General features: G+C 38.5%; 2 protein-coding genes across 4 annotated transcripts in view; both read left to right on the top strand.

The window, feature by feature from the left end:
• The window catches only part of LOC141426487 (uncharacterized), a 49,808-nt gene extending 35,155 nt beyond the window's left edge, over nucleotides 1-14,653 (top strand). The window contains exons 2-11 of one of the 3 annotated variants that reach the window (XM_074085420.1): nucleotides 1,330-1,411; nucleotides 2,632-2,772; nucleotides 3,588-3,673; nucleotides 5,409-5,487; nucleotides 6,440-6,577; nucleotides 7,887-7,987; nucleotides 10,076-10,285; nucleotides 10,459-10,678; nucleotides 10,773-10,931; nucleotides 11,294-14,653. In XM_074085420.1, the coding sequence (XP_073941521.1) occupies nucleotides 1,330-1,411; nucleotides 2,632-2,772; nucleotides 3,588-3,673; nucleotides 5,409-5,487; nucleotides 6,440-6,577; nucleotides 7,887-7,987; nucleotides 10,076-10,285; nucleotides 10,459-10,678; nucleotides 10,773-10,931; nucleotides 11,294-12,078 (2,001 nt within the window). In that variant the 3' untranslated portion in view covers nucleotides 12,079-14,653. Of the gene's footprint in view, nucleotides 1-1,329; nucleotides 1,412-2,631; nucleotides 2,773-3,587; nucleotides 3,674-5,405; nucleotides 5,488-6,439; nucleotides 6,578-7,886; nucleotides 7,988-10,075; nucleotides 10,286-10,458; nucleotides 10,679-10,772; nucleotides 10,932-11,293 lie in introns of all 3 variants that reach the window. The other 2 variants (XM_074085421.1, XM_074085419.1) reach the window with 2 other exon arrangements.
• Nucleotides 12,778-15,768, top strand: part of LOC141426090 (tyrosine-protein kinase transmembrane receptor Ror-like) — an 8,987-nt gene continuing 5,996 nt past the window's right edge. The window contains 1 exon segment of the mRNA XM_074084953.1: nucleotides 12,778-12,814. Within this exon segment, the coding sequence (XP_073941054.1) occupies nucleotides 12,778-12,814 (37 nt within the window).

Genomic DNA, 15,768 nt, shown 5'->3' with positions numbered 1-15,768 from the left:
ACTAGGCCTTTTCCCACGGCTTCTTGCAAATGAGAGCGTTTTACTTGGTATGAAAAAAGGTTAATCTTTTGTTAACCCGACATAACTTCTTATTTAATACTCGTAAACGCTTACATGTCCACCGTTGCTATAGATTTAAAGATTGATCACGTAGGTTATTACCGATGTACGTCAACCAATTTGATTCCTAGACCTCTGGTGGCCTGTCCAACCCCGTGGTCCAACCGTGTCGTAATAACAGACGTATTTATTCCTTAATTGATTTCAATAAAAAAAAAACATGTAAATAATAAATACAATATGGAGTGATTTCAGAATGGGAATAAACGCGACTGGAAATGTCGATTTTGTGCAAATGATCTATCTAACCAGCCCATATTGCTAAAAAACTACAATTGTTTTTTTTTTGTATTTGCCGTTTCGTATTTTTTTTTGTAATCGAGCCACAAATAATTACACAGTGCTTTAATACTGTTTTAGAACGTGTGGGACTAGGTAAGGTTGCGTACCTGAGCGTGACAATTAATATGAAAGCGTATTCAAATGGTCCTTAATCGTAATTTAATGGACTAAAGCTTATTTATATGGGCACCGCGTACCGTGCAATAATGGTCCTACATCCTAATGACAAGCGTTCATTAGATTTCTCATAGATTATGTTCTCCGTTTTCTCGGTAATTAGGTCTCTGGTTTAATGTTTATTAACGAGTTTTATGTTGTTCTCATAGAGGTATTAACCAATAGAGTGGTCGTAATTATGGGTTATTTAATTTTACGACGCTTAAGGATTTGTAACTGCCTAGGTATTGTCATGCTTACACTAGTTTGCGCTATAGTTTTTTTTCATTCCCTACACAAAACAAAAGTTATTTCAATCGTTAGAATTATTAACAAGGTTTTTCTTCGCGTCGCTCCAATTCATCCCAAACCAAGAAACGAATTTAGGGATCCGTTTACAAAATATAAGGATTTAATAAAGTGTTAGTTTTTATTAGAGACTGTATATATTATAGCGTCCACGTGATAGTAGCACACACTTAATATTTAAAAGAAAATCTTCCACAGCCTAGTAGACTTAACAAGTTAACGAGTAATAGTCGATCAAGGGAAACTAGGCGAACCCAACACTGCGTGTGGCCGATTCCGGGCTGTTTTTTTTAAGTGACACAAAGCTTAGACAGCCGTTGAACATGCATTTGACACGCTTCAGTTTATAGAAAACTGTCATAATTTGGCGAAATTGATTCCAAATAAATTATATGACATTTCAATTCTCTTGGGTAATTTTTCTATGGCTGTACGTTGTACTCAACTAAGGTATTCTTTCAGCGGTTACGGGATTATGCTGAAAAACTGACGAGGGTGCTACGAGATGAAGAACTGCCAGAGCCTAAACCCTTCAATTTCACAAGTAAGCTGTAAAATATTTTTGTTAACAAATTTTATATTTAACACAAGCACACTTTTTTACGTACTATATATAGGTATTTGTACTGTACAAGTATCTTTTGTCAAGCTAGCAAAACACTTAATACACTTGTACTTATACACCGTGTTTTTCTTGATTTGCACTTCGACAGATTCAGTTCATAGATGGAAACTACCTGGGTGGGTACAAAATATACCGAGCGGAGTAAATGTGGCCCTCAAATGTATATATGCAGTAATGTATGTAGAGGGGGTAATTTAGTGTGGCTGAGTATATAAGTTCACAGTCTTTGTGAAACGTCAAATTATAAAATTCACGAACTTAATTTTGTCGTAATTAATACCAACGAAAAAGACATAAAACTCACTTTTTAGGGTTCCGTAGCCAAAATGGCAAAAACCGAACCCTTATAGTTTCGCCATGTTTGTCTGTCTGTCTGTCTGTCCGTCCGCGGCTTTGCTCAGGGACAGGGGTTGCTAAGACGATTTTTCGATTCAGTAATTTGTTTTCAAAGTATTCAACTTTAAAGTGCAAATTTTCATTAAAATCGAGCGTCCTCCCCGCCCCCCCTCTAAAATCTAAATCGGTGGGTGGAAATATTAGAAAAAAATCAGGATGGTAGTAAGTATATCAAACTTACAAGGAAAACTATAACGGTTAAGTTTTCTTGAGAATTATTAGTACCTATTTTAAGAGTAAATAGCAGCCTAAGGTATAAAATATACCTAAACTTGGAATGTTCCGCACAAAATACGAAATCCTTAGAAAAATATTTACTTAATTTTTTCGTAATGGCTACGGAACCCTATTTCGGGCGTGTCCGACACGCTCTTGGCCGGTTTTTTATCAATCTTTTGCTAAATAATGTAGGTATGTATGAATTAAGACTTTAGTTGCCGACTTTAAAAAAGCGTCATTAGTATTAAATAAGAGTATTTGACACCCGTTTTACTGCGCAAAATCATTTAATTAATTATCTTATTACTTGGTTAACTTTTAAACAGTAAGATTTAGGCAACTATGTCTCAGAGAACATAACTTTATTTACAAAAGAGACACTCTGTATAAATATATTATCTAACAAAAGGATATCGACATACTACATTCCAATATGAGATATGAACACTAAATTTAACATTAGAATAAAGCAGAAACGATTTTAAACTAGTTTTTTTTTTAGTTTTATACTTCTTTTCTTTCAGTAATACCTGGAATATGTGAACCTCAGTCCTGTGGTCTCGAAGCGGCCTGCGTGCAATATAAGAAAACTCATTACTACTGTCAGTGCCCTATCGACGGCGCACCAGCTACTAAGGATTTTAAATGCCTAGGCATTAGGACAGGTAAACAAGTTTTTCCAAATTTTCAGTTTATTCGGCAACGACCGCGTACGTATTCTTAATTTAAACTTTGTTCTGTTTGTACCCAAAATACCTACCTAAACATTTAAACTTTTATCCTACTAATATTATAAATGCAAGTTTTTGAGTATGTTTGGGTGTGTGTTTATGTTCGTACTCCTTCACGCTAAAACAGCTGAACGTATTTGTATGAAATTTGGTATGTATTGCAGATAGCTGAATCATCATCATCCCAGCCTATTTATGTCCCACTGCTGGGCACAGGCCTCCTCTCAGAATGAGAGGGCTTGGTCGTAGTTTACACGCGGGCCCAGTGCGGATTGAGAACTTCACACATACCATTGAATTACTTCACAGGCACACCTGTAAACCTGCACATATGCAGGTTTCCTCACGATATTTTCGTTCACCGTAAAGCTCGTGGTAAATTTCAAATGTAATTTCGCATATGAATTTCGAAATCTCAGAGGTGCGGGCCGGGGTTTGAACCCACGAACCTCTGCTTGAGAGGCGATAGGTCAAACCACTAGGCCACTACGGCTATCGGCGGATAGCTGGATGTTCGAAATAAAACATAGGTACTTAGGCTAATTCTTATCCCGATATTAACTTTTATAGTAACTTTTTTATACTACCAGGCCTTTTGGAAAGACCATCATTACCAAGAGGAATGCGCCTTAAGACACTAGGCAGAAAGTCATTTTTATAAAAAAAAAAAACCGATAAGGGCTTAATGTATTTATGCTTCGGGCATTTAATTAGCTAAATATTGTTTTTAAAGTTCCTATTGTCCCCAGTGCCGGTGACTCCAAAGCCGATCTACAACGTCTTGCGAACGTGGAACGCCTCTGACGACAGGAGGTACCCATCACCCACGACACAAGTGAGTCCGCCTTAAGTGTTTACCGTCAGCAGCAGAAGTGGATGAGCGTTACGGTGTTCAAAATTATCTACACACGACTCTACAGCCAGTGTAACAAGAGTGTGACTAAAGTCCTAAAGATCATTTTAAGCACCACAACTATTTCTCTACTTCTGCTGCTGACTGTACATTCATTGCAGGAAAGACAGCCAGTGAAACAATTAGAGTCGTTTTAGAAACCAACCGCAACATAAGGTAAATGTCCGAGTGCTTGACACGCTAATACCCAATAGAAGACACCCTGCTCTCATCTCTATTGCTAATGACATAAGATTAAAGATGCCAGCTATCGGGGCAGTGACGAGCACTCGCTCGTTTACCTTACTTAACGACTCAACTGCCGACCATCCAAACATTTTAATTTTAGCGTACAGTTTGCGCGCAATTTTGGCGATTGCAATGGAATTGGAATGGAAAACGAATGGGCGGTCAGCAGATATAATCAGAATGGCAAATGTATAACTCTCTCTCTGCTTGTTTGTTTGCCTGCAGCCTAGCTCAGAGACTATAGACCTTGGTCCTCCAATTATAACGCTGTAACAGCACAGCTTTACTTTAAGATACCGACAGTGTTAGAATAAAACTTGAAAGAAAAATCAAAGCACCTCATTTACACATGAAAATGGTGATGTTTTTTTTTTCTTCCTCCCCATGCGGCCATGGTGTAAGATGTTGTTGAATACTACTTTTAAACATTTCCGGGTTTATGTACCTACTTAATCTAATTTTCGACTCAGAGATTCGTTTGCAATATATTAAGCTCTACCTAAATGAATATTTCTTGGTATTGTCAAGCTTTCTTCTCCCCTTTTGGTTAAAATAAATGGTTGTTTTTGATAAACACATGAAAAATCTACGTCAACGAGTTAGGTACTTCAAACGAGTTTAAAATAAAAGCTTTAAAGATTAAGCGGGTTTCATGTCATAATCATAAGTCTAAGTCATACTCGATAAAACCTTAGTACTCGTAAGCATTGTATATCTTAGTCGCCTGTTACAGTGTTAAGTGGTAGATGTTTGGACATCCATAACTGCTTGTAACAGTATAAAATAAATAAAGATATTTTGACTTTGACTTTGAGAAGATATTTTGCTTAGCCCGACGCGGAATTTGCCGCTTTTATTATGCTAAACGACGCACACAAACTTTATCAAAATGTCAGCATAAACAAACAACATTTAGTTTTATATACGAGTACTAATAAATCAGATCATCTACTTAATGGCAATATCGATTTGGCTGCTCCCACACAGTGACGGGTGCTTTTTATTTCAGAATGGAATAACTAGTGTTTTTCCATCGTAACTGATAAATATTCATAGATAGGTCAGCCATAATAATGTTTGCCGTGTAATCCGAATTGAGAGCGATGTCAAAGTGAGAAATTGGTTATACCTATGACAATGTATATTTAGTAATCTGGGTGTAGATATAGGTAGTGCCACGAGAGTTGAAGTGAATGATTACACACACAGCTACAAAAAGCAGAATTAATTAAATGATGAGTAAATGCCAAAATCCTACTTTCATTACACACTGTGTGTGTAACCATTCACTTCAACTCTCGTTGCACTACCTATATATAATTTAATTATACTAAACCTAACGCCGGGCTATAGCGTGGCCGCGCTATAATTAATTAAATTATGGTTAATTCCTCTATAGTTGTAATTAACAAAGGCATTCTTTCAGCAGTTACGGGATGATGCGGAAAAGCTGACGAGGGTACTACGTGAAGACGAATTGCCAGAGCTTAAATCCTTCAATTTTACAAGTAAGAAGTGAAAAAGTCTGTTAAAAATTACATCTTTAATAAAAGTTTTTTTGGTTGGCCGTAGGTACAGTCACCAATACCAATATCTGATACAACAAAGTGTGCATAAATATCTGATAACTCTATTTGTAGGGACGGTTGAACATGTCAGATATTTTTATTTGTTCACTCAGCTGTGGCATAATTAATGCAGGTGACTGTACCTATCGCAATATCAACCGACTTACATAATGTACAGTCAAGCGCATAAAATTAAAATAAAATAAAATATTAAATACGTTACCAAGACGTCAAAAATATCTGGGTATAGGTACGCCTTTATGCTACTAACCATTAAGGTCGATGTATACCTACTTATATTTGACGCTTTGGTTTTATAGATATAAGCCCTCGACTGTATATCAAATTTCCAGTCAATTGGACCACTGGAAGTAGATTAATAGTACATTATGTTTTAAGGGCAGTAAATAAGTAATTACGAACGAGAGTCCATTAGAAGCCCGAAGTCGAAGACCGAGGGCTTTAATGAGTCAATGTTCGTAATTCTAATATAGGTAGGTACCGCCCGTGCGACATACAAGGTTAATCATCATTTTCAAAATTATTTATTTGTAAAAGGAAAACTATTATTTTACAAAAGTTCGCGATGCCCCTGGCGCAGCTCTTGGCCCCGCCCGCCGCCCTCCCCCTCCGCAGCAGCCTGACGTGCGTGCGACAGGTCCTCCTGCAGGTCGTGCAGCAGCAGCAGTATTAGTCATTAGTGCGCGCAATGACTCATTTACCGATCTTGGGATTCATGACAAGAAAAAAGGTCGAAGGTTTAATGGGGCATTACGGCCAAGTTAACCTGTATGTTTTGATACTGTTTACGTGCAAGTGTGATGAAAAGTACTTAACACTAGTTCACTAGTACTTTCTTTATGTAGGTAGTTAGTGTTCTTTTTTTTTTTAGTACAGCCTGGAATATGCGAACCCCACTCCTGTGGCAACGAAGCGGCCTGTGTGCAACATAAAACAACTCATTACTACTGTCAGTGCCCAATCGAAGGCGAACCACCTACCAAGGATTTTAAATGTCTTCGGAGCACAGGTAAAACAAGTTATTTACCGTTTTCAGCTTTGTTTAGCCACGACTAAGTTGGTATGCATATTGCATCTGCAATTCGTCGCTATTACGCCAGAGTTACATACAATGCGACTATGCGATTGCGATTCCACTGCTATCAGGAAAAAATTGCTCAAACTTCTCTCGCTAAAATGACAATTTTTCAATTGCCAGCTGTGCAAATGTGCAATTTCCGTCTCGCTGGATTATAATTAGGGTAGTGTATACGCACATCAAAAAAATACCTTTTTTATCCAAAAAAATCCGAATTCACATCAAAATTACTGATTGCACAGCAAAATACTCCACTCATAATATTACGTAAAATAAACCGCAACTTATATTCGTGGCGCACCGTTATTTATTGCGCTATAGTAAGAGCTACCTTTATGCAAAATTCCAAGTTTCTAGGACAGCCGGAAGTACCCTATAACTTTTTCTGTTAAGGCGATTTGTATGGAAACACCTTTTTAATGACTGTAGCTTTTGATTGCCTTGACTTAGAGGTTTGATTTTTTCACAACTTTCGGGACTATTGACCTGAGTTTAGGGTTTTAATTTCAATCTATACTCCGCGCGTTTACGAGATAAAGACGGACGGACGGACAGCAAAGTAATCCTATAAGGGTTCCATTTTTTACTTTTGAGGTAGGTACGGCTAAGAAACATTTTTTCCGGCGCTTTTCAAATTTCGACCTATTTACTTGAAAATATGGGGATGAAAGTTCATAAGGAATTCCAAACAAAAGCGGGCAAAAGCTAGTATCTATTATATTTAAGGCCACGGATTTAAGGCCCATACACAAGACCAAGTTGTATGGGCACAGTAGTTTTCTGCCGTTATAGTTTTCCAGGCATAGTGCATATAGCCACCACATAAATGTACACAAACATTCGACCTTACTAAACAATATGGTATAAAATCATTTGAATTCGTCAAAAATATTATTCGTTTTTAAATTACTCCCTCACATGTATACAACATAAAACTATGATTTATTTAGTGGTAGCACATCTAAATTCGCGGGGCCTGGAAAACGGTTAAATTAAATCGCGGGTGCGTTAATCACAATTCCATTAACCATATCTTTCTACCCTCATTCAATACCGTTTGAAAGCAAGAATTTGATTGCGATAGCCCAATATAGGTACAATACGTTTCGAATTTGAATGAAATGAAAGTTAGTTGATAGATGGAAGTTCCCTTTTAACAGCTAAAATGCTTCGGGCACCCACTGGCAATTCAAATATTTGTTTAGCCATTGTTTTTAAAATTTGTTCCCATTGTCCGCAGTGCCTCTGACTCCAAAGCCGATCCACAACGTCTTGCCTCCGCGGCGCACGTGGAACGCCTCTGACGACGCGAGATACTCCCCTTCGCCGCCCACGGCACAAGTGTGTATATTTATCACGTAAATAGGTAGCAAACGAATAAATATTCAAACAAACATACACACAAGATGCAAACGAATATATATACCTACTAGCTGTTGCCCGCGACTCTGTCCGCGTAGAAGTATGAAAAATAGTTTATATCCTATTCTACAATACAATACAATACAAGGAAGGACTCTTTATTGTACACCAGAAATAGTAAGCGATACAGAAAACAGATACACCGACCTACCGCCCGAGTACTTATACACAAAAAAAAACATAAAAATCGGTCAAGCCGTTTCGGGGGAGTTTAGTCAGAAACACTGTGACACGAAAATTTTATATATTAGATATGTCGGCGGCCGATCGTAAAATCCGCCAGATCACGTAATTCCTAGGCATATCGTGTAATGGCGCCATTTCATGAATTGGCTAAGGAACATCCGCCATATCATTAAAAACTCACCGTTTCACGATTTGCCTATAGACGTGTAGGCAGATCATGAAATTCCTAGGCATATCATGAAACGCCGCCATTTCATGATTTGGCCAGTTTAGGCAGACCATGAAATTCCTAGGCATATCATGAAACGCCGCCATATCGGTTCTGGCACTTCGCCGGCCGCAGCCACGGCACGCTCGCTTCGCTCGCTCGGCTCGTGCATTGTGGTCACAATGCATACTAACCACTCCTCGCTTCACTCGTCGTACCTAAATTTTTATTTTTTTCGGCAAATCACGATGTGCCCGGTATAGAGCTAGGAATATCGACCAATGCGTTGCTCTAATCGATCTGCCGCATTGTTTCTCAGGCACATCGTGATATGCCTGGCCAACTTTTAGGCATACTTATAATGAAATGGCGACATTTCACGAAATGCCTAGGAATTTCGTGATCTCGCGGATTTTACGATCGGCCGCCGACGGATATAAGAAGAAGATATAAGGTTGCCTGGAAGAGATAAAGCGATAAAGCGGCCTATTTTTACAAGCTTTTATTTAGTTTCACCTGTCCCGTTGTCTGTCTGTCTGTAATCAAATCTTGCAAGTTAAATTTGACAACTTTTTGTCTGATTAATTTGAAATTTGGCATACTTATGTAAATTGCGTGACAATACAATAATCTGGTAGTGACATCCTGGTAGTCCAGCTAGGATCGTCTACACAGGACGGAACTTTCAACGGTTATTGGCATCGACTTGAAATTTGGTAGGTATGCAAATGTAGTTTGGGTTACAATACAAGTACAAAATACCACGCTCAGGACTTATACACGACTTAGGACAGTACAGTCAACAAAAAGTACAGTCAGCAAAAAAAGCTTGTATTAAAAATGTTTTTTTTTACCATAAATTAATTAACTTTGTAATTTTCTTTCTGTGTACCTGTTTTCTGTATCGCTTACTATTTGTGGTGGACAATAAAGAGTCATTGGACTGTATTTTATTGAAAATTTAGGCCGTTACAGAGCAACTGCACTCGAACCGCAGCGCAACCTCAACTACCGACTGCCCAATCATTTCAAATTGTACTTAGTTAATGTGCAGTTTACGTATAATTTTTCCAACTGCAATGGAGCTATTGCGGTTACGTTGCAAAAATCCGCAAGTACTTTGGTTCCTTATTTATAAATATTTTTTGTTTAATATTCACAAGAATGTTAAAAAATTTACCAAACCATTTTGGGAAATCGGTCGCATATGTGATAATTGCCCAATCCATAGCATTATGTTTTGGATAGATGCCCCGACGTTACGAGTAGATAGGGCATCGATCCCGTAAAAACTTTGTCCGTACTTTGCTTTAACATGAAATTGCAGAGATATACGATATGGCCTACTTAGAGGTAGATAGAGAGTCTCTCGATAGATCACTAAATTTTAATAAGCTCGCTATTCATCCGTGACACTAAAGTACTTACATACTTTTACAATTACAATCGGGATTGCTATACCCCTGGTATCTATCACGGTTTTACCCTATTAGTTAGAATAGTTAAGGTTAGAATATCAGAAGATGATAGTAGAGTCAGGGTCACTCAGGGTAAGAAGTTATTTAAAAATATTCATAACTGGCTAGCTAACATCAACATTTGATTTGTTGCAGGTATTTAATTCACAAGTTAGCGACTATTTCCCTGAAGCAACAGCGGGCAGTGAAACGACGGTGTCAAGTGGCAACGTGGCCCATGGTACAGGAGCCATCTTGGTCGCCTGTGCGATCGGCGGGGCTCTGCTGCTAGTCATTATCCTTGCACTATCCGTCATCTGTTATTTGAGAAGACGAATATGCATCATCGCTGGAAAAGGGCAACCGGTAACTGTCTTCCCAGTTCCCCACTAACACCCCACTAAGATAAAACGTCGTTCAATGATAACAACTATACGCAATGTGACCTACTACTTTATCCTGAAACATAATACGCTTGTGCAAATTGCTAGTTTCCTGTTGTACAGCTACATAAAATACGATTTGTTCCGTTATTGTAGCGTGTGCGACCAGGAGAACCACTGCTTGCTGAACGGTATATAACGAACCCGCAGTACGGAGTCTGCGGGACGGGCACGGCGGCCGCGCCGGCAGCGGCGCCCGCATCTCCCAACCTTCTCAGCTCGGAGGTTACCAATGACCAGGTCCCGCTCTTGGACAGCAACGCGCTAACTTTTCTGGAAGAAATTGGGGAAGGATGTTTCGGGAAAGTTCACAAAGGTACACAAATATTCTAGTTTCCTGTAACAATACTCCACTTTCAAATGAGCTTTAAAATGTAATTAATTAGGCGCATCTTTGTAATTTTCAACAGGGTTACTGAGACTGGAAGATGACGAGCAAGTCGTGGCCATAAAAGTTTTAAAAGAAAGCGCAGGCCGCAGTGCTGAAGAAGATTTCGTGAGAGAAGTCTCGATTATGTCCGCTTTTCGACATCCGAACATTTTGAGCCTCATCGGAGTTGTCCATAGAGGTAAGCACAACAGCTCCAAAAGCACAACTACGAAAATAAAGCATACTCGTATCTAAATTGTTTTTATTTACGAAAAAAGAGTAAAATTCTGTTGAAAATACAAACTAAAATATAGATGCACAGAAAAACCACCACCACCACCAGTGGTGGTGTAGCGGTATAGCACGCGGTACGGAATAACGAGGACCTGGGTTCCATTCCCAGTGCTGGTCTTATTTTTCTGGTCTTTCTGTGCATCTATATTTTAGTTTGTATTTTCAATTTAGGTTTTACGGGATGACCGTAAAAGTAAAAATTTGGAATAGAAATAAAAAATACAAGAAGATTCCAAAAAAACAATCTTGAAATTTTGTTGTTTGCAGAAGAGATCAACGCGAGTCCGTGGATGGTTTTCGAGTACATGGAGTGGGGTGATTTGGCGGGGGTGCTCCGCGGGTGCCGCGGGGGCGGGCGCGCCGGGCCCGCGCTCGACGAGCCCGCGCTGCTGCACGTCGCGCTGCAAGTGGCGCGCGGCATGCAGTACCTCGCCTCGCGCCGCTTTGTGCACAGAGACCTTGCTGCCAGAAACTGTCTAGTCGGAGCCAATCTCGTCGTAAAAATCGCAGACTTCGGAATGTCGCGCGACGTATACACGTGCGACTACTACAAAATGGGAGGCGAACGACCCATGCCGGTGAGATGGATGTCCCCAGAAAGCATTGTTTATGCTCGGTTCACTCACGAGTCCGACGTTTGGTCCTACGGTGTCGTACTTTGGGAGATCTACAGCAGAGGCAAGCAACCGTTCTATGGACACAACAACGATGGGGCTACAAAGCTCATTCTTCAAGGCATTGTCCTGGTCCCACCGGAGAATTGTCCGCGTTTCGCGTGCGAATTGATGAGAGGGTGCTGGAAGTCGGACCCTCGGGATAGGATAGGGTTCGATGAGATATGCAGAAAGTTAGAGATAGCTGCCGCAGCGAACGGTACGAGCGCACAGATTAGGTTGCCGCGGCCGCCGCCTCCGCCGCAGGATTCGGCGGGTTACCTGATTCCCGCGCCTCGGCCTCCAGTTGACTATTTGGCGGCAATACCGGATCCCGAGCCCGAGTCTGAATTGAGTGAAGAGGAGGAGGAAGAGGAAGAAGACGACGAGTACACGTGACGAGGAGTGGCGGTCGCTGCGGCCCGGCGGGAGCCCGGGCCTTGGCGCCCGCCGCACAGTATGTACCGCGCTGCTCGCCGCCGCCCGCCGCCACCACGCTTAATTTCTCGTTCATGTCCAGTACCATCACAAATTTCGAATGTTGAATAAATAATATGTGACAAATGTGGAAAAAGCATAGAGCTTCTTATGGAGCACGTCAGAGAAATACTCAATTATTGCTATAACTACATAGTGTGATATTTTCATAATAAACTGTACCGATTGTTCAAATAAGAGTGAAACAAATCGTTACCAAAAAGAAATGTTATATCGGCACACAATCATGTTAATCTAAGAAGAGCTTACCTAATCCGAATCAAACTTTTGTACCTCTCTGTGGAACATTCCAGACATTTTAAATGTCTTATTTTCGAAAAATCCGTTGAGGAATTTAGGCTATTGAAATTTTGAGAAAAATGTGTTCTCCTCGAGCCAATTAAGTATTTGACATCAATAAAAGGTTGTCATTTAATGTCGTTGTGTCATAATTAATTAACTATTAAACCTTTAGAAATATATAAGTAATTTTATAAGGACAAAATAAAAGTCCAGTAGATAGTACAATTTAGACAAAGGTCATCTTAAATATAACTTGATGTTTTATTGTTGAGGAATTAAAATTGTCTTGAGAAGTGAAACATCACAGGGCTTTTAACTATGGCAAATGATACAGAGGAACTAATAGTGGTTATTGGTTATTTTATATACCTACAACATACATACGATAATTATGCAACATTCTCTATAGTTTTATCAAAAATACTGCATGTGAAAAATTGCTATTCGCTATTTGTGAGCTATGAACAAATGAAGAACCATGTTTACCTACTCAACATTGTAAGGTAGGTACTGTTTGGTATAACCTAGCCTAACCAACAAAAAGTTGGAAAACCCCCGACTTTGTCACTTCAAGTTCAATATCTCAAAAACGGCTAAACCGATTTTGATGAAGCATTAAGAACCATCGCTAGAAAACCTAATTTCAAATTTAAAAAAAAACACATTCAAATCGGTCCACCCGTTTAAGAGTTAGGTGCCACACAGACACACACACACACACACACACACACACACACACACACACACACACACACACACACACACACACACACAGACACACATAACGGTCAAACTTATAACACCCCTCTTTTGTGTCGGGGGCTAAAAATGACTCTAGAAATGAAGTACCTAACTAGGTACCTAAGCACTTTAACTGACTTTTTGTCTTGATTGTTAAAAACTTAGACAAATTATACTTACCTACTTATTATAATGTACATATAAAAAAAACTTTTCATATTCTACATTTCTAGATTTTTTTTAACTTTACAATTTATACCATGTTAAATGGTCTCAATAAGGTGCAAACGTAAATTTTCAATTGTGAGTTTAATTATTGTAATGTTGTATATTTTAAGTTATTTATGAATTAGGTACTTTATGAAATGTGCATTGAACTGTGTGTGAAAGCAGCAATATTGATTTAAATTATAAATTTACCTGAAAATACTATCTCATTGTGAATTCTAATTCTAATTAACCATGAGACCATGACATTTATTACTGAAAATTATTTTCCATTTTCCAATTTCTACTAAGTAAGTTCTAATTTATGATTATGAAGGACGACTGTTTCGTAATGTAAATAGATGTGTGCATTTCAATGCAATGTAAATAAATGTTTTACAAAATGTGTTAAGCTATTTGACATTATATTGCATTTATACATGCAGATATATCTGTCTATCTGTCTACAATTGGTTATTTGATTAATCAAACAAAATGTTTAATGCCAAAGAGGAATTGGTGGATATTGTATGTTAATAAACCAGGTAAAATGATTCAATAATATTACCTAGGTAGGTATTATAAAAAGTAGTATATACGTACCTATATGTTTACAGTGAAGACATTGTAGTCTCAGGTACATACTGAAACTAAGATTAAAATCTTGAAATATGAAATGTACCTAGCTTGTTATAAACCTCAGTAAAAAACATGTAATAATGATTATGATGATAGGTTAAGTGTCCTCAAAACTTTAATTAGTCCGTCAGGTTTATCAGAAAATTAGTATTGGACACATAGGCATACCTATATTCCACAAAAAATTATGAAATATACCTAGCCAGTTAAAGTTGCGCGTGAGACGCCACGCCGTGCCACACTTTTAGCATTGCGTGACAGCACGGGCCCGAGGGGCCCATAGTTCGGGAGATGTCCTTTCATCTTTGTCATTTCTTGTTTGATGGACAAAAATGAATGCGTGTCCAATCATTTCTAATAATTTAACTGATTGACAGGCTAATTAGAATACTATTGTTTTTACTTGGAAAACTACCCATAGTCAATAAAGAGCAGTTAAGAGAAATAATAAATGTTCATCAGTGGAAACTATGTTTCAGATCATTTATAGGTACTTACGTAGGTACCTGCTCATTGAGCAGTGCTCAATTACATGTCTGAAACGAATGAAACACTATTAAACGGAAATCATTTTAACAATGTATTTTGAATATATCAATACATTCTTGAGGTGACTTTTATTGTACGACTTCTGAGTGTTTACCCGCAGCTTCGCACGGGTAAAGCATTAGAACCAGGAGGAAATTGGAAAATCTAAGTTCTTAGGTACATCGTACCGTAGTCAGTCCACTCTCGTTTTAAATATATTAGCACAATACACATAACTAGGTTGTTACAAGTTGAAAGTCCGGGAATTGTCGAGAATTAATTGTTTTTATTTTCGAGATTTTATTCCTAAATGTGAAATATTGGGATATAAAAAGTAGCATTCTGTTCATTCCAGATGTCCAGCTATCTACTATACCTACCAAATTTCACTCGAATCGGTCCAGCCATTTTAGCGTGCAGGAGTAACAAATATCAACAAACAAACTCACTAACTTTCGTATTTATGATATTAGTTAATTAGGTTTAGGTATATAATTATGTAAAGACAGCTATCGTAGCATATATACATAACCATAGTACCTACTCTATCTATAAAGAAGGCGAGGATAGATGTTAAGAGAGGGAATGATGCAGTGTTAGCAGAGCCTTCTAAGCTTATAAGCAAAATGTGCGCAATGTGGGGCCATATTAGATGGCTTATTGACATAGACATGCAAAATTCCAAGTTTCTAGAACAGCCGGAAGTACCTTATATATAACTTGTTCTGTTAAGGCGATTTGTATGGAAACACCTTTTTAATAACTGTAGCTTTTAAATTCCTTGACTTAGAAGTTGTTTTTTTTCGACCTGAGTTTAGGGTTTTAATTTCAACTCGATACCTATACTTCGCGCGTTTACGAGATAAGGGTCTTGACAGACAGACAGACTGACGGACAGAAAAGTGATCCTATAAGGGTTCCATTTTTTCCTTTTGAGGTGCGGAACTCTAAAAAACATTTGTTCCGGCGCTTTTCAAATTTCGACCTATTTACTTGAAAATATGGAGATGAAAGTTCTTAAGGAATTCCAGAAAAATTTACTATACCAAGTATATTGCAGATGCGTTGCCAACCTAGAGGCCTAAGATAAGTTAATTCAAGTGCCAGTAATTACACCGGCTGTATTACTCTCACGCCGAATACACAAAGTGCTAAAGTGCTGCTTCACCGGCAGGATTAGCGAGCAAATGGTAT

The sequence above is a fragment of the Choristoneura fumiferana genome, chromosome 3 (genome assembly GCF_025370935.1).
Source record: "Choristoneura fumiferana chromosome 3, NRCan_CFum_1, whole genome shotgun sequence".
Lineage (NCBI taxonomy): Eukaryota > Metazoa > Arthropoda > Insecta > Lepidoptera > Tortricidae > Choristoneura > Choristoneura fumiferana.
This window is presented reverse-complemented; position numbering and strand designations above follow the sequence as displayed.